Raw genomic sequence first — 18,921 nt, 5'->3', positions numbered from 1 at the left:
CGACGTGAGCGCCGTCGGTGTGCGCTGGGGACCGGAGCGGGAGGGGCGGCTCCTCATCCCACCTCCAGGAAGTCAAACTGAAGGGAGGAGGGCAAACTCGGAGAGGCGGGGCTCGCTGCCACGGAGAAGCCGGGACGACCCGCGGCCCCCCACCCCCACCGGTCCCAGATCCGGGATACCAGCGCTAGCCGCGGGGTCCGCGCGCGCTCTCAGCCAGATGGCGGACCCCTGCCCAGATCGTGAATCAGAGCTCGAATCCGTGTTCCCGCGGGAAGTCGGGCTCTTCGCGGACTCTTACTCGGAGAAGAGCCGGTTCTGTTTCTGTGGGCACGTGCTGAGCATCACACAGAACTTCGGGTCCCGCCTTGGGGTGGCGGCGCGCGTGTGGGACGCGGTGAGGAGTGGGCGGCTCTGGGCGAGCGTCCCCGGGAGGTCCGGACCCCGGACTCTCCCTCTTCCATATGGAAACATCCCCGCGACAGTCTTTTTCTCTCTCTTCTCTCTTTTTCCCCCGTAGGCTCTGAGCCTGTGCAACTATTTTGAAAGTCAAAATGTGGATTTCCGAGACAAGAAAGTGATCGAACTAGGCGCAGGGACGGGCATCGTGGGGATCTTGGCCGCGCTGCAGGGTGCGTGAGCTTTGTGGCGGGAGTGGGGGGGGGGTGGCGCTGGGTGGTGGAGAAATTGTCACTCCCTGGATTCTTGGGAGAGGGGAGTGATTTGCGACCAGACCAGTCTCTTTTTAACAAAGTGTGTGTGTGTGCGCGCGCCTCTTTCTGTGTGCCAGAGAAAACACCCAGGGTGGTTGATTTGGGGGCAGGAAATAAAAACCGGGCAGGCCTTAGTAGGAGTTTTTTTCTACCCTTTTGCTCTTTGTGATTTCATGAATAATGCTGTCACTTAAAACCACCTTTGCTTTCGACATGGTATTTTGTCAAAATGCATCCCCTTTGGGGGCATTCTGTAGGGGGAGCAATCTGCATGTGTTAAACCTGAGGAATGCTTTATAACTTTATTATGAATAGATATTAGATTTTTAAGGTTTTGACTGCTTGGGAGAAATAAGGGTGAATTCTTGAGGGTTGTTTTTTGTGGGGCAAGTGGGGTAGGAATTAGGCACCACAGACTTGGGAAAGGAAAAAGTAAGGAAAATTTTGCTTCACTTTTGTCAAGGATCCAAAACTACAAAGGAAACAGTTCCTCAATTTATAATCTAATGGGCAGGCACAACCTCACATCCAAAACATTCATTTAAAACACTTATGATGTCATCTCCCTAGTAATGCCAATGTCTTTGTTCTTGGGAACACAACTAGGTCACATTCAGGGAAGTCTTCCCAGAGGCAGGCATTCATTCTTGTATTCATTCAGTCAATATCTATTTGGAGTCGTCTGTCATGCCAGGTATTGGGATACAACAGTGAGTGAGACAGCTCTCCTGTTCCCGAGGAGCTTATGGTCTAGTGGGGAAGGTGGGGGAATTATGCCTGTGTATGCACAGGGCAAGTGGACATGCTCTGGCTATGTCTCCCTTGACTCCCTGGGACTTCAAAGAGAAGCACTGTCAGATGAGAAGGTGAACAGTGCAAACATAGCAGGCTCACAAAGAACCAAGGGAGTGTTAAAAGAAATTTTCCACGAAGGAAGAGCAGAGGAGAGGTGGGCAGTTATGCTAAAATGGGAGAAAAGTGTGTAATATGGATGGGAACACGTATGTCCATTTGCTCAAAGACTGGCTTCTCCTCCTTTGCCCCCTATCCAGCTGCCAAGTAAGAAATCTGGCTGTCATCTTGTCCCTTGCCCTCTCCCGCTCACATCCCGGCAGTCAGTCAGATCTGTGGGTCATAGGTCCTTAATATTTTCCCAATTGTCTGCTCCTCTTCCTACCATCTCCAGTTCAGGCCACTGTTGTTTCTTCCTTGGGTTTTCACAAGTCTTCAAGCTTTCCCATGGGAAGGTGAGCATGCTAGAACTAGATCTTGTGTTCTTCCTGCATGCAGGCTGTTTCTCCTTCAGGCTTCCCCATCTCAGTGAATCAAACCATCATCCATCCAGTGGGAAACCTAGATATCACCTTTGACATGCCGCTTTTTCTCACCCCCATAGCCATTACTTGAGTCCTACTGATTTTATCTTCTAAAAATCTCTCGACTCTCACGTTTCTCCATCAACACTGATGGCTCCCCAGTCCATGCCACCACAGTCACTTGCCTGCACTGCTGCATTTAGGCCAACTTGTCTTCTGCTTTACTCCTTGCCCCCACCTAGACCTCTGTCCACTCTACCCAGCAGAGTGATCTTTTCAAGATGCAGCTATAATCACCTCTCACTCCCATCTTTCAATGACTTCTTGTTCTTTCAAGACCAAACCAATACCTTTAGCATGGCCTCCAAGGTCCTACCTCTCTCTCTGGCTTCTTTCTGTGCCTCTCCCTCCTTTCTTGTGCTCCTCATGCTGTCTGTTACCCGTCTCTCAGGGCCTCAAGTCTGTCTTGATGTTCCCATCCATGGAGCCTTCATACAGACTGTACTCTATGCCTGGAATCCTTGGACCACCTGGTTAATTCATATGCATCCTTCAGTGCTCAGCTCAAGCATCACTTCCAAGGGAAGGCCTCTTTGATATCCCCACCTCCAGATTAGTTTAGGCCCTCCTAGTATATATACAACCGTGCTGACTGGTTTCATTTTGAATTTGTCTTTACTAACCTTAGGCAAGTCCTTAACTGCTGCCCAGCTAGTCTATTACACTTCCCTTGTCCACGTATTCTTCCGCTCTCCCAAACATCTGTTTCTTATCTTCTTGCCCTTCGAACCTCTACATGCCTCCTCCCCTGTCTTCACCCTCAGCTGATGACTTTGTTGCCCATCTCTTCTGATTGCTTCTGTTTTCTTATAGAACATGTTCACATGTTCCTATCACAATGTCTACTCACCTAACTGCCTGTGTCTATTTTAAGTGTTGCCTTCTCTCCTGTTACCATGGATAAACACTCTGTGCTCATAGCTAAGGTCAAGCCCTCCATTTGTCACAAGACCCTGAACCTTCTCATCTACTCAAAGACATTGTTCCAGCAAACCTCCCCCCCATCCCCAGTCCCTCCTGCGTTAACAGTTTTTTCTTTTCTCTGGAACATTCTGAATAGATACACATACCCCTATATACATCTATAAATATGCTATATTTTCTCTTAGAAAAAACTATTGTCCTACATATTCTTTCAGTTACCACCCCATTTCTCTGTTCTGCTTTACACCAAAACTCAAAAGAGTTAATCCTCTTCGTCTGTAGTACCTGTCTTACTCTTCTTTCCTCAGTCCATTCCACATTCCCGCCCCCAGTCGCAGCAGTCAAGGTGGTGAGCTTCATTTCCAACTCCATGTTGGTAAGTACAGGAGTTGGTGATGAGCCCACTTGACTTGACTTTGCAGCATTTGACTCTCCCTCCTCCTTGACGTGCTTCCTTTCATTTCCAGGGTACCACACTTCTGCTTTCTGCCCACCTCACTGGCACTCTTTTCCAGTCTCCTTTGTTGGTTCCTTTTCCTCTTGACAACTGTAAGTTTGAGTGCCCCAGAGCTCAGGAGTAGTCCTTTGACCCTTCCCTTTTCTGTCTACACTCCCCAGCAATTCCATCACCTCATGGCTTTAAATGCCCTTTCTGTGCTCATGACCCTATAACTCCCATTTCCATCTCCAGATTTATTTGTGGAACGTCCTACCTACCTGATATCTTCATGTGATTATCTGGTGGGCATTTCACTTAGACAGAAACTCATGATCTTCCTGTCCAGTCCTGCTCCTCCTACAGCCTTCTCCGCCGAGTAAATAGCATTTCGGTCTTCTAGTTAGTCGGGTCAAACATCCTCTCTCTCTTGTATTGTGTGTCCAATCTCTCAGCAAATCCTGTTGACTGTACCTTCAGAATCATTAAGGATCTGAGCACTTCTTAGATGTGGCTAATGCCCTGGTTCAAATGAGCATCACGTCTCACCTGGATTACTGTAGCTGCCTCCTAACTGATCTCTTTGCTTTTGACCTTGCCCCTCTGCTGTCCTTTCTCATCACAGCAGTCAGAGTGATCCTTTTATTCATTTGTTTATTTCAAAGATTTTTATTTGTTTATTTATTTTAGAGAGTGGGGGGAGGGGCAGAGGGAGAGGGAGAGAGAGCATCTCCAGCAGCCTCTGCTCCAGCCACTGGTCTTCCTGCTTTTTCTCAGACCTGCTGACACTCTCCTGCCTCAAGGTCTTTGCCCTTGTTAGTCCCTTATTTGGTACATTTAGCCTGAGAGGTCCACATGGTTTGCTCCATCATTTCCTTCAGGTCTTTGCCCAAACATAATCTGTTGAGTGAGGCTTTTCCTAACCACTCAGTTTAAAATTACATTCCCTGCCCCATCTCTGAAGCAAAATTCTTACCCCCTTCTCTGCTTAATGCTTCACCGTAGCATCTGATGTACAGTGTATTTTCTTTGATTTGTTTTGTTTGTTGCCCATTTTTTGCCACTAGACTGTAATCCCTATGAGGGGAGGAATTCTTATCTGAGTGGTTCACTGCTATATTCTCAGCACCTGGCATAGAGACACATAATAAATATTAATGAATGAATGAATTCTTAATACTTCCTGTGTCTGTAACAGTCGTCATGAACATGATTAGTTTTGCAGTACCTAGTGTGTCTCTACCTTTCTAATAAAACTCAAGGAAGGCTGAGGTTTTATCTTGCTCACCACTGTGCTGCCCGAATTTAGTAGGGGCTCAATACATATATTTCTTGCATGAATGGAGCTTTCTGAGGTGCTAATCTGATTATCTTCACTCTCTGCTTCTACCTATAAAACATACCACCCTCGGGATCAATCCTGAGTCTCTTCAGCATGTCATCATTATCCTCAGGTCTTGATACTTTTCTCCTTCCTTCCACATCCCCTAAGGTTCAGCCTTCCTTGAATATGCATTGCTCTCGCCCCCAGGCCTTTGTACTTTTTGTTATCTGCTTGGAAAGCTCCACCTAACTAACTCCTACTTGTCCTTTAAGGCTCGCTGAGGCCATATCTTCTGGGAAGCTTTCCAGACCCATGAAGTTGGGTTTGGGTAAGTAGGGGCTGGATACATACATTGCCTCCAGCTTAGTCCTGCCCAGGCTTCTGCTGACATCTGACAGTTGTGTGTTGGGCAGAGAGGTTGAAGATTAGCTCCGAGACAACGTTGATGGTGTAGAACGTAGAGTAACGAGTAATGAGCATGGCAGGGGGTGAGATGGAGGTTAGGGTAACTAAAAGCCAAAGTGCACACTCCCGCGCTGTCAAAACACCGTCCTCTAGGCCCTGTGGTCTCTGGACCTTCTGGGTAGGAGCCGAGACTCCTTGGTTGGTCGGTCTGACTTGCATTTCTCCTCCTTCCTCTCTCTCAGGGGGGGATGTTACCATCACTGACCTGCCCCTGGCCCTAGAGCAGATCCAGGGCAACGTCCAGGCCAATGTGCCAGCTGGAGGCCAGGCCCAGGTCCGCGCCTTGTCCTGGGGGATTGACCAGCATGTCTTCCCTGGAGACTATGACCTGGTGCTGGGGGCTGATATCGTGTACCTGGAGCCCACCTTCCCACTGCTGCTGGGCACTCTCCAACACCTATGCGGGCCCCATGGCACCATCTATCTGGCCTCCAAGATGAGAGAGGAGCACGGGACAGAGAGCTTCTTTCAGCACCTCCTGCCCCAGCATTTCCAACTGGAGCTGGCCCAGCGGGATGAGGATGAGAATGTCAACATCTATAGGGCCAGGCACAGGGAACCAAGACCTGCTTGACATCACCCTTCTGCTCCTCTGAACCCCTTGTCCTAAGAAAGGAACTGCTGTATCTCCAAAGCCATAAACAAGGGGAAGAAAAGTCTGGGTTTCCCTTGCTTCTCTCTTTCCTCCTTCCCTCTTTGTTGCCCCAGATACTCTTAGGCTGATGCAGGGAGGTGCCTGCTTGCTAGGAATCTTAGAGCCCTAAATAGCACTGGGTTAGAGCACAAAGGAAGTTCCCAGTTCCCATTCTCAGAGGACGAAACGAGGAAGGTGTCCAGGATTTTTAGGGGTGGGGGAGGCAAATGGGAGGTGAGATCAGTGGCTGCAGAGAGACTGTTCCTGAACCCTTCCAGTCCTGCTGTTGTTTTTTTTTATACAGAATGGACTTTTTTTTTTCCTGCCAGATTCGAATGGAATTTTTTTTTAAAGGGAAAGAAGATCATCTCTGCATCCAATGAACTCATGCTTTTGCTGGGGGGCTAGGAAGGAAGAAACCTCAGACTACACACTTCTTGCTTCTGAAGACAGTCTGGTGGGACCATGGCTCTAACTGGGTCAAGTCCTGCCTGCCCTGATGCTGGGGATGGGCAGCAGAGCTGTCCTTTGGACTACAGCTTCTTCATCCTTTTTGGAGCTGGAACCGTGATCACTAAGTACTAGGTTCTTCTCATCTTTGAGTTTTCCTTAGGTTTCCAAGCTCTGTCCTTCCTTGCTAATGTGTTTTGTCTTCACCTCTTTTCTCTTCCCACTGCGCTACCTCTGCTTGGGGCTCTCTTTTACTCCTTGGGCCACATATCACCTCCTCTGGACTCCTGGCCTCCATTCTCTCCCTTTCAAGCCACTTATCAAACTCTTTTTGATCTTCCCAAATCAGCTCTGATGAGCTTCTGATGCCTACAGCAAGAGTAAGCTCCTTGGCTTGGTACTCAGTCTATCCTGTGTGATCCCAAATTACCCTTCTATTTCATTTTCAACTGGTTTCCTACATGTATTGCAACCTCTGGACAAATTCCAAATGTCTACTCTTTGTTCCCTATTTCCACACCCAAATTCCTTGTTTTCTTCATTCTTTTTGGTGATTCCCTGCCTGGAAGGGCTCTTTCTACCTGTCAAAATCTTTATTACTTTTCGCCTCTTTCCTGAAAAAAGCTTTTACGGAGCCTCCTGTTTGGTTGTGATTTCTTTCTCCCTGGAGACCCTTTCACTATTTGTTCATCTTATGGGACTTACCTTGTCTTGCGTGGTCACTTGTCTGTTCCCTATTTTCTCACCATTAGATTACCTTGGACGGTAGGCTGTGGTTTACTCTTCTCTAATTCCCTGGAGCCTAGCAGTTCTGGCATACAGTAGATGTTCAGTAAATACTTTGCTCATTCAACAAATATTTACAGGGTTTGTTGAAAGGACTCCACCCCTACTTCCTCAGGTGCCCTTGGCCAATTTTCTGAACCGCCCCCCACCTCACAAGTTTGTCATGAGTCCTAAATGGATGACTATGAAAGATGAACGGAAATAAAGAAACATAAAATGTTTGCACATGTCTCGAACTGTTATTTTGCGACAACTCTGTCTCATGGTTTCTGTTATTTTACCTACGGCGGGGGGTGGGGTGGGGTGGGGTGGGGTGTGGGGGGGTAATTCCCTTGTGAAATAGTCTCCGAAAGCGAAGTAGAAGCGGCGAGTGTGCCCACCCCGGCCAGCAGGTGGCGCCGTCCTCTCTTGGCGCGTTGCGGTGGAGAGGTTTGGCCCTGCCGCCGCGCCGTAGGCCTGTGGCCTCACTGGTGCGCCGGTCGGCTGCGGTGTACTCTGGGGCCAGAGAGATGTCGCTGCTGCGGTCGTTTCGCTTCTCCCTGGCCGCGCGGGCCGGGAGCTGCCCGGTGGGGGTTCTGGGTCTTCCCCCCGCCGTCCCGCCTTCCTTGCAGTTCTGTGCACTCGGAACGCAGCCTTCCCTTCCTCCGTCCCCCGTTCGACGCCATCCCACCCTTCCCCCCATTTTCTCTGCGCGGTCCACCCCCCCCCCCCCCCCCGCCGTTGGCTGCCTTCTCCCACCCCCGGAGCCCCAGTGTCTCCTAGTGGCCTCCCTGCCGGCGTGCTCTCCACCCGCCGGAGCTCCTGGCTGCTTCCTGCTTCTCATCCCTTTCTTCTTACCTCTGCAGGCGGGACCCCTTCTGCTTCAGGCGCCTCAGCCGTGGCACACGTTGCGCCCTGGGCCCCGGCTCTCTTCCTCGGCCTGCAGCAAGGAGCTTCTCATGAAGCTACGGCGAAAAACAGGCTATTCCTTTGTAAACTGCAAGAAAGCCCTGGAGACTTGTGGCGGGGATCTCAAACAGGTGTGGGGGAGGAGGACGAGGGGAGCAGGGCGGGGTACTAGGGCTCGACCTCCGTCTCTCAGGGAGGTGCTGCCGGGGCGCAGTAAATTAGACGTGCTGCGCAGAACTGCAGATAGGATTCTGACAGGTGACAACCTCACCTTTTGACTGTGTTTTGACTCCGGAAGCCGTTAACTCAGGATACCATGGTTAACAAACTTTATTCCAAGCACGACTGCTATGCTGTTTCCTGCTGCTTGGAGCCCAAAGGGCTTGTGTGGGCTTTGGGAGTCAGACGGACCAGGACTCAGACTGTGGTGTCCTCACTCTAACCCTGCGATCTTGGATACCTTAATTTTTCAGAGTTGCATTGTTCTGGTCCGTATAATAAAAATGCTACTGTCTCCTCCATAGGGTGGTTGTGAAGATTACATTTATCCAAAGCACCAGGCACAATGCCTGATATTTGGCATTCAGTGGTAGGCTGCCAGTAAACGATAGATTGCTTTAGTTTCCATTATAGGACTGAAGAGCAGAAAGAATTAGGGAACCTGAACATATTTTAGAGCTCCGTTCAGTTCTAAATTCTATGACTTTGTCATCTGCCCTATTTTTAATTTATAGGCAGAGAGCTGGCTCCACAAACAGGCCCAGAAGGAAGGCTGGAGCAGAGCTGCCAAACTCCATGGCAGGAAGACTAAAGAAGGTCTGATTGGGCTGCTTCAGGATGGAAACACAACTGTGTTAGTAGAGGTGAGTTGTCGGAATTCTAGATAACCGGGAACAGCAGCCCCTTGGGCCGAAAGCTTTGTGGTAGACCCTTTGCATCCTTCAAGAAGAGGTGTTTGAGAACCACAAAAGGTTGTTAGAATTGAACCGGTGAGACCACAGTTATTGTAAATTCACTTATGTATAGAAATGCACAGGTGTGTTGACGATTAAATGTCTAGAAGTCAAAAAGATTACAGATATCCCCCACTTTTTGAAAGTTTGAGTTACACACTTTGCTTTTACAAAAGACCTACGTTTGTACCTGTTTTTGTTTTTTGTTAACCGAAAGAAATTCAGAGAGTACTTTCACTTTTATGAAAAAAGGCAAAAAGTGAAAATAGCATTCAGTGTTGGTTTTGCACTGAGTTGTTACAGAGGCAGGGGGCACCCCAGCAGCAAGAGTTGCCCTGCCAAACTACCCCCCCCCCCAAACTACACTCAGCATCAAGCCGCCATAGCTTTGAATTTTGTGAGCATCTGTGCTCTAGGTCGATTTATTTTGTGCATCCATGTCTATATGAATTAATGGTAATTGATTTTTCGCTTTATGCCATTTTGGCTTACAAAAGGTTTCATAGGAACACTCTACGTGGGGATAGTGGGGCAAACCTGTACTTCTAAATGTGAGTCCTATAGCCTTATACCTTGCCACTGATTGTTTCCTGGAACAGTTAGATTTAAAAGCTAGGAGTTACATTAATTAGTTGATGGATAGCATGTAGCTGTTTTAGAGGAGGTTTAGGGGCCTCAACTGGTGAAGAATCAGGTGTGGATTAGTTTAGAGTGAGAAAAGGAGATAAGCATACTGACAGCAAAAGTGGTTTGGTGTTGGAGGAGGCTGGAGAATGAGGTGTTGATGGCCTGCAGCCACCTGCAAGTGGTGAACGTGTAGTGAGTCCTTTGGGGACATTATGGAACCATCTTTTGAACATGCGGGTCATTGCTAACTCATTGGCAGAGCAGGAATCACGGCATTCAGTTTCTGGCCTCAAGCTAGGAGAGGGACTGAAGCCTTAAAATTCTAGGGTCCTTTATTTCTGTTTTGTTGAGTCTGCAGCTTGTTCTGCAGTACCTTGGTTTACTCTCCAATTTTAAGGCACTTTTGCAAACTGTCCGTAAACAGCTTATACAACAACATCAATTTGTTCCCACCAGGTAAACTGTGAGACAGATTTTGTTTCCAGAAATTTAAAATTTCAACAGTTGGTCCAGCAAGTCGCCCTGGGGACCCTGTTGCATTGTCAGAACCTAAAGGATCAACTCTCCACATACAGTAAAGTGAGTTTTGGGATTGTCTGTCAATATGCTGGATTTACACACACACCCCTTTCTTAGGGTCTTTGCTGTTCCCTTTTTTTCAGACATTCTCATGTCTCACTCCTTTACTTCATGTCCCTGCGTAAATGTTATCTCTTTGTAGAGGAGTATCCTTCCTGTTGCTCTATCCCCTTATTTTGCTTCATTGAAAAATTTTTGTTATAATACTATATACTTATGTTTTTACTTATTTATATGTTGTTTGTCTTCCCCAATAGAATGTGAGTTTCATGAGGCAGAGAATTTGTCTTTTCACTACTGTGTCTCTGGTGAAAGAGGAGTGGGCCCAGCATTTGGTTGGGGCTCATAAAATCTGTTGAATGAATGAATGAATGAATGCCAGTGGGGTAGAGTCTATCAAATCAGGTAAAGCTTTTCTTTCTTTTTTTTTTAAGTTTTTTTTTTTTTTTAATTTATTCATTTGATACAGAGGATACAGAGAGCATGAGCAGGGAGAGAGGCAGAGGGAGAGGGAGAAGCAGACTCCCTGCTGAGCTGGGAGCCTGATGGGGGACTCGATTCCAGGACCCTGGGATCATGACCTGAGTTGAAGGCAGACGCTTAGCTATCTGAGCCACCCAGGTGCCCCGTTTTTTTTTTTTTTTAAAGACCTGTCCATTCTAGAAAGAGCGAGAGTGTGCGCCTGAGTTGGGGGGAGGGGCGAGGGCGAGGGAGAGAATCCCAAGCAGACTCCCTGCCAAGGGCGGAGCCCCATGCAGGGCTCCAGACTCCCCGGGGTGGGGGCCTCAATCCCTTGAAAAGACCTGAGCTGAAATCAAGAGCTGGAAACTTAACCGACTGGGCCACCTGGGCACCCCAATCAGGTGAAGCTTTGTATTCAGAAATCTAGAATGGCCTGAGGGAAGGATTTCTTTCTTTTCTTTTTTTTTTTTTTTAAGAAAAGGATTTGTAAATACAGATATTGGAGAAGGCACAGTTGAGGAGAATAAGCATATTCTTGTCCATAGGAGGACCAGGATGGAATTAATATCAGTGTGCCTTTGATTCATCCTTATTATCAAGGCAAAAACGAAACAACTACTCACAGTAGTTTTGTGTGTGTGTGTGTGTGTGTGTTTAGTACTACTTTTTTCTCCTATTTATCCTTCTTTGAGATCTTGTGGTAAATGTTAATTATTACTGGCGTTAAATAGTCATTATATGGAAAACCATGTGGAGACTATTTTTTAGAACTGTATTGAGTAGATGAACAACTTGAACTAGAAGTTCTAATCTTTTTCCTTCCTTCCTTGCTTCCTTTTTCTTTCCTCCCAACATGGGGCTCAAACTCACAACCCCAAGATTAAGAGTCGCATGCTCTACCAACTGAGCCTGCCAGGCACACCGAGAAGTTCTTTTTTTTTTTTTTAATTTTAAATTTTAATTTAATTTAATTTTTTTTATTATGTTCAATTAGGCAACATATAGACACCTAGAAGTTCTAATCTTGACTTTGCCAGTAACTCTATTTGTAACCCTGAGCCATTCACATACTTTACTCTGTCTATCTTTCATTATCTGTAACAAGAAATTTTGGTTCATTTTAGCTTCGTTTATTTTTTTTCCTCTTTTGGTCTTTAATTTTTTTTAACTTTTATTTTGAAAAATATTCAAACTTAAAGAAAAGTTGCCAGTGTTCTGCAGTAAGCTACATTGTACTTTCATCTAGATTCACCATTTGTTAACATTTTGACACACTTGCTTTATTACTTTTTATACATGTATTGTTATCATCACTATTTTATTTTATTTTACTTTATTTTTAAGTAATCTCTACACCCAACGTGGGGCTGGAACTCACAACCCCAAGATCAAGAGTTGCATGCTCAACCAACTGAGCCAGCTAGGTGTCCCATCACTATTTAAAAAAAATTTTTGCAAGTATGTTGCAGACATCAGGACCCTTATTCCCTTGAATAGGTTATCTCCTAAAAATTACATTCTTCTATGTAACCAAAGTATAGTAATCACAATCAAGAATTTTAACACTGATACAATATTTTTATTTTTATAATATATGATATATATTCATATTTTACCAGCTAGTACTTTTTCTTCTGATCTAGGATCCAGTCCAGTATCACGTGTTGCAATTAGTTGTCATGTTTGTTTAGTGTCCTTTCTTTCTCAGCCTTTCTATCTTTCATTACATTGACCTTTTTTTTTAAAGATTTTATTTTTATTTATTTATTTATTTTTAAAAGATTTTATTTATTTATTTGACAGAGAGAGGGAGAGAGCAAGAGAGCACAAGCAGGGGGAGCTGCACAGGGAGAGGGAGAAGCAGACTCCCCGCTGAGCAGGAAGTCTGATGTGGGGCTCGATCCCAGGACCCCGAGATCATGACCTGAGCCGAAGGCAGACGTTCAACCGACTGAGCCACCCAGGCGCCCCAAGATTTTATTTTTAAATAATCTCCATACCCAAGGTGGGGCTTGAAACTACAGCCCGAGATCAAGAGTTACATGCTCTTCTGACATCATAAAATGTTAAGGCTAAAAAACTGGTTGAATAAACCAACTTTGAAGAGTAGAGGACAGTATTGTAGAATGTCCTTTAATTCGGGTTTGTCTGATGTTTCTTCATATCTAGAGTATGGGTTTTTAGCATGAATATTAAATTATCTTGTATTTTTCTCAGGATATCACATCAGGAGGCATGTAATGACCGTTGGTCCCATTATTGATGATGTTAATTTTTATTTTTTTATTATTAAGATTTTATTTATTTGAGAGAGGAAGCATGAGAGAGAGCACACAAGCAGGGAGAGGGGCAGAGGAAGAGGGAGAAGCAGACTCCCCACTGAGCAGGGAGCCCAACTTGGGGCTCAATCCCAGGACCCCGGGATCATGACCTGAGCCATGGGCAGACACTTAACCGACTGAGCCACCCATGCGCCCCGATGATGTTAATTTTTGAAGACTTTATTTTTTTTAATTTTTATTTATTTATTTATTTGAGAGAGAGAGAACACATGAGAGGGGATAGGGTCAGAGGGAGAAGCAGACTCCCTGCCGAGCAGGGAGCCCGATGCAGGACTCGATCCTGGGACTCCAGGATCATGACCCGAGCCGAAGGCAGTCGCTTAACCAACTGAGCCACCCAGGCGCCCCTGAAGACTTTATTTTTTTATTTTAGAGAGAGGGAGAGTGAGAATGAGCTTGTGCCTGAGGGGAGGGGCAGAGGGAGAAGGAGAGAGAGAATCTCAAGCAGACTCTGCACTGAGCGTGGAGCCCAACCTGGGGCTCGATCCCACAACCCTGAGATCATGACCTGAGCTGGAATCGAGTCGGATGCTCAACCAACGAGTCACCCCCTCATCCCTGATGATGTTAATTTTGGTCTCTTCTTGGTCAGGGTAGTATCTTTCAGGTTTCTCCACTGTAAAGTTATTCTGTTCCTCTTTGTAATTAACACGTAATCTGTATGGGAGATTCTTTGAGACTGTGTAAGTGTCCAGTTCCCCAACAGACTTTTACCTGAAAGCATTAGCATCCATTGATGGCTCTTGTCAGGATCACTTATTACTATGAGAGTTGCATAATGGTTACTTTTCTAACTCTTATGATTTCTTTTACATGTGTTTTATTAGTTGGCATTCTACTGTAAGAGACTTCTCTTTTCCCTGTGTTTACTACTTTACTTAGTACTGACATTGACTCATGGATTCTTATTTTATACAGTAAGTTATAACTCATTTTATAATCCATTATTCAGTTTGATGTTCAAATTATTCCTGGATTTGACCAGAGTAAGCTGGCTTTGTTGACCTTTTGCAGTGTATTGATTATTTTTGAGTATTTCCTTACTTTTTGGCATAACAAGATATTCTGGGCCTATGTCATACTTTCCTTGCCCCACCATGGAATCAGCCACTTCTCCAAGGAGTCCTGATCATTTTTAATGGGGGAATAGTTTTTAGAAACCAAGATGTGGACATTAGGTATGCTTTTTTCTACTAAGATGTCATTGGTGCTCTGCTCTTTCAGCAGACAGATGCAGCAAGTGTGTGTGTGTGTTTCAGTTCTAATCCTGCATCCCAGGGTTCTTCCTTTCCTCTCCCAGTTCTATATTTGTATCTTCCTTCTCCCATGGTTAGTACACTGGCTCTTAGCAACTTCAGTGTTTACTTATTTTGTCATTGTTCTAATACACACTAAATTGTTTTAATGACTATACCTGGCAACTGCAAATAACAAACCTATTAAGGAGTTCAAGATTTCTTTGACGTTCTTTTGTCTTTATATTGAAGTTATATGGCCAAAGGACTATTGAAAGTTACTGGATTAGTTTTTTCCCACCTTCTGTGAAGTTACATTATTCATTTGAAATACAGTTAGTGTCTTATGTTTCTGTGTAATTTTGGTTTTACCCCCAAATTCTTGTTCATCTAATTTTGTTTTTGAATATGTAAAACATTAATAAGATTCTGAAAGTTAAAGCTGTAATACACACACACACACACAGAAATCTCACTCCTTCTCTCCCTTCTACCTTATTCTTGTCTACTCCTGTAGATAACCAGTTTCATTGGTTTTGGGTATCCTTTAAGTCTTTTTTGCAAAAATAGCATACTTATATAAATGCTTCTTTCTTACACAAATGATAGTATAATATACATGTACTCTTTTTTTTTTTTTAAAGATTTATTATTTGAGAAAGAGTGTGCGTGTACGGGGGAAGGGGCAAAGGGAGAAGGAGAGAGAGAATCCCCAGCAGACTCCCCTCTGAGTGTGGAGCCCAGTGCAGTCGCTCCTATATATGTACTCTTTTAATTTGTTTTTTTTTTTCCACTTAATAATATAACCTGGAAATACTCTGTAGCAGCTCATACAGATCTTTCTTTTGTGTTCTTTCTTTTTCCCAGCAGCATAGTTTTCCGTTATGTGGCTATGCTATGGTTTATTCAACCAGTTTTTTAGCCTTAACATTTTATGATTGTTTGAAAATACCGCTCCTGATTTCTTGGAAACTACAGTTTAAGAAGTTAGGCCATACAGGAGTGGAGGGGGATGAGAGGGATGGGGTGGCTGGGTGATGGACATTGGTGTGTATTTTGTAAGACTGCTGAATCACAGACCTGTACCCCTGAAACCAATAATACATTATATGTTAATAATTAAAAAAAAAAAAGGCCAGAGGATGGGATTGAGATGGAATTGGGTGTGGTGCAGTGATAGAATAAAATACTTATAAAAATGGAACTGTTATCAATTTATAATATCTTTGGCTTAATGAAAATACTCATTTAAGGGAGCCTTGGTGGCTCAGTGGGTTAAGTGTCTGACTCTTGGTTTCAGCTCAGGTCATGGTGTCAGGGTCCTGGGATCGAGCCCCGCATTGGGTTCTGCGTTCAGCGGGGAGTCTGCTTGAAAGTCTCTTCCTCTCCCTTTGCCCCTCCCTTGTGCAGGCGCACTCGCTCTTGCGCTCTGTCTCTCAAATAAATAAATAAATCTTTTAAAAAACCCAAAAACATTCATTTATACTTGGTTGTCTTAAATCATTTTTTGAGAAACAACTGTTTTTGCCTAGTCTCTTGGTAATTTAAGTAGGACAGAACTGATTTGTTCGTTTTTTTGTGCACTTAGGGCTTCTTGAATTCCTCTGAGCTCTCTGAACTTCCGGTTGGGCCCGAGAGAGAGGGCTGTCTCAAGGATCAGCTAGCCTTAGCAATTGGTGAGTATTTGTAAGGATTGTGGGAACTGGAAATTATGAACTGGACCTCCTGGTATCTTTGATATTCTTCCACACCTAGATCAGGAATCGGAAGCTCATGTGCCCACAAGGGTCAGATAATATGAATGTGAGAAGTGGGTTATGTTGTGTGTTAGACATTAGTGAGCTGTAGGCTCCCTGAGAAGCCCACACTCTGCTGAAGGAAACTGTTACCAAGCTCTAGCCAGTTGTTACCTTGGGGTCCCAGCGTTGTCAGAATTTTTAAATTCCTTCAAAAGTATTTAGCTTTGTGTGTAAAAATTTCAGTTTTTAGATGTTTGCAGCTAATTAAAATCATTTTCTGCACTCTGCAGGCTGACCAAACAAAGCATGTCTTTAGGCAGGGATGGCCTTTGACTTCTTCCGGTTGACTACCTCTCTATACACTGTGGGAGACATACTACATCCAGAGTCATCTCATCGCATTTATAAAGGGATCCAGGAATAATTGGGGGCATCATGTGTAGGAATTTGATCTCTTTTTTAGAAAAATCTGATCCTGAATTTGTGAAGGTTTATTCTTGCAGAACCACTGGCCGCAGGAACCACATCTGGATCATTGTGCCAGAACTAGTGGGGGTTTTGCTTTCTTCCTACATGTCTTTGATGGAAGGAGGGGAGTAGGGCTGGGTTGGAGCTTGCTGGGAATTTACTGCTCATCTGACGTTTCCAGTCAAGGCATCAATTCTGCTTTTAACAGGTTATCTTGAAATATGTATGATGTTTTAGTGAGTCATGGCTGAGAAACCAGGCAGACAGCTGTAAATGGGACTTATTAAGAAATTCTGGAAGAACTGGGTGTTTCAGCCTTGTCAATTTCTGAGAATCAACTATTGTTCAGATGCTTTGAGTTGTTTTAAGATTTCTTTTGATTTCTCCCCCATTAAGACTTTTAGATATAACTATGGCTAATGCAGGGATATTTACCTAGATAGATCCCTTTTGGGGTCTCCTAACCCCTTTCCAACCTTTTGGCTTATTTGGACTTATGTTAGAGAGGATAGCATCCTGAGGAGACAGGGAAACCTGGAATTATTTTTGATTATTAAAAACAACTCTGGGGGCAACTGGGTGGCTCAGTGGGTTAAGTGTCTGCCTTCGGCTCAGGTCATGATCCTGGGGTGCTGGGATCGAGCCCTGGGTCAGGCTCCCTGCTCAGTGGGGAGCCTGCTTCTCCCTCTACCCCTCCCCCTCCTCTTGCTCCCACTCCCTCTCACTCTTCAATAAGTAAATCTTCAAAAAAAAAAAAAACTGAAAATTTTTATTTTTGGTGAGAGGAAGTTGAAACTATCCGATGGTCTGGGGTTTTGGGTTTTCTGGGGCTTTTAGTTGTGGACTTTTCCCTGCTACAATGGATGAGGAAGAGTTGTCTTTGTCAGTTATGGTGATTTTCGGGAGGGATGGTAATTTCAGGGGAAGAAAACACTTAATTGCTTTGGAGATGTGGGTTTTACTTCCAGCTCTGGCATGTATTAGCTGTGTGAGCTTGGGGGAGGGTAGCTTGAGCTTTCTAAGCCTAAATTTAACACAGTAACGATAGCCAGCATTTGAGTGCTGCTTTGTGCTAGATAATGTAATTAAGTGCATTTACATGTTATTTTATTTACATCTCCTTAGAACCCTGCTTTCAGGTTATTGTAAGTGGCATCATCTCCATGTTGAGGAGGAAACTAAGGCTTGATAAATTCGTAAATGGGCTTATGTCACTTGCCTAAGGTCATATAGCCGGTAAAGGGCAGGACTGAGACCTGACTCCAGGGTCTTTGTGACACACCATGGCCTGTGTTTTTAAATACCAGTGTGGCACATTGTTGGTGTTCCATAAAGGTATTCTTTATTTCTCCCACCCCTACCCTCTCCTCCCACATACGTTTTCCTCTTTAAACGGCAAATGGTATCTCTCCATCTTATAGCATATTCACAGTGTAAATGCAGAGGACTGTCTTCGACTCAGCCACTTCTATGTGTATCTTGGTACTGCCACAGGCATCATATTCTGGAAGCATGTTACTTGTTTTTGCTTTTTTATAGGGAAACTGGGAGAAAACATGACTCTTAAACGAGCTGCATGGGTAAAGGTGCCGGCTGGGTTCTACGTTGGCTCTTACGTCCATGGAGCGATGCACAGCCCATCGCTCCACAACCTGGTGCTGGGGAAGTACGGGGCCCTGGTCATCTGCGAGACATCTGAGCGCAAAGCAGGCCTGGAGGACCTGGGTCGCCGCCTTGGGCAGCATGTGGTGGGCATGGCCCCTCTCTCTGTTGGCTCTTTGGATGATGAGCCTGGTGGGGAGGCGGAAACCAAGATGCTGTCCCAGCCATACTTGCTGGACCCCTCCATCACGTTGGGACAGTACGTGCAGCCTCAAGGAGTGTCTGTCGTAGACTTTGTGCGGTTTGAATGTGGGGAGGGCGAAGAGGCAGCAGAAGCTGAATAGGTGCCAGAGACTTGGCCCCGGAGGAAATGTTTCTTCTCAGCTCTGGACATCATTACGAAAAGAAGTTATTTCCTGAGCCTCTTCAAACCCAGAAGTTGTTTTTCGTTGGCGTTTATAAAGAAATGATAGACTTGGTGGGTAAAGTTATGAAATACAATTGCTGTATAATAAAGAAGAGTAGAATCTTTTCCTTGTTTGCGTAATGCTGGGTTTAGCTTTTTTGTGCCTGACTTGTGCCAAGTTGTCGAAAACAGCAGGCGGGCCTTCTTGAAGGGGCCGAGGATTCGGGAGGACAGGCGTAAGCAGTTGGGCTGCTACTTCCTTCAACCGAGATCTATCCTGGTAACCCTAAAATGCCGAACTCCGTTGATCTTAGTGCTTCTGTGACCCTGCACCCTTGTTCTGCTTTCACTTTGTGATGCCTTGGATGGTGCTCCTATCCTGGACCATCCCCCCTTACATTACTTCTGCCACATGGATTCCTTGGGAGTTGTTGACTCCAGCTTCGAGCTGTCTGGAAAATGTGGTTCATTTGTTGCTGTCTGTGGCCTGCACACTGGTTCTGGCCTCGTTACTG

General features: G+C 45.2%; 2 protein-coding genes across 3 annotated transcripts; both read left to right on the top strand.

The window, feature by feature from the left end:
• The first annotated feature begins 91 nt into the window (after nt 1–91).
• Nucleotides 92–7,345, top strand: EEF1AKMT3 (EEF1A lysine methyltransferase 3). The gene is made up of 3 exons (XM_045873082.3): nt 92–394; nt 518–629; nt 5,418–7,345. Exons 1-3 carry the CDS (start codon nt 218–220, stop codon nt 5,807–5,809), a joined length of 681 nt encoding a protein of 226 aa, XP_045729038.1. The 5' UTR covers nt 92–217; the 3' UTR covers nt 5,810–7,345.
• A 192-nt stretch (nt 7,346–7,537) lies between these two features.
• On the top strand, nt 7,538–18,532 carry TSFM (Ts translation elongation factor, mitochondrial). 2 transcript variants are annotated; one of them, XM_064590985.1, is made up of 6 exons: nt 7,538–7,671; nt 7,951–8,124; nt 8,728–8,856; nt 10,030–10,152; nt 15,780–15,867; nt 17,938–18,532. In XM_064590985.1, exons 1-6 carry the CDS (start codon nt 7,615–7,617, stop codon nt 18,342–18,344), a joined length of 978 nt encoding a protein of 325 aa, XP_064447055.1. In that variant the 5' UTR covers nt 7,538–7,614; the 3' UTR covers nt 18,345–18,532. The 2 variants fall into 2 exon arrangements, with proteins under 2 accessions (XP_064447055.1, XP_045729035.2); XM_045873079.2 differs by having other exon boundaries at nt 7,554–7,677.
• Nucleotides 18,533–18,921: the final 389 nt, after the last annotated feature.

The sequence above is a fragment of the Mirounga angustirostris genome, unplaced genomic scaffold (assembly GCF_029215605.1).
Source record: "Mirounga angustirostris isolate CCGP_5_RB_7025 unplaced genomic scaffold, mMirAng1.0.hap1 SCAF_5, whole genome shotgun sequence".
In the NCBI taxonomy this organism is placed as follows: domain Eukaryota; kingdom Metazoa; phylum Chordata; class Mammalia; order Carnivora; family Phocidae; genus Mirounga; species Mirounga angustirostris.
Note: the sequence above shows the minus strand (reverse complement) of the source record. Positions and strands in the feature narration are given on the sequence as shown.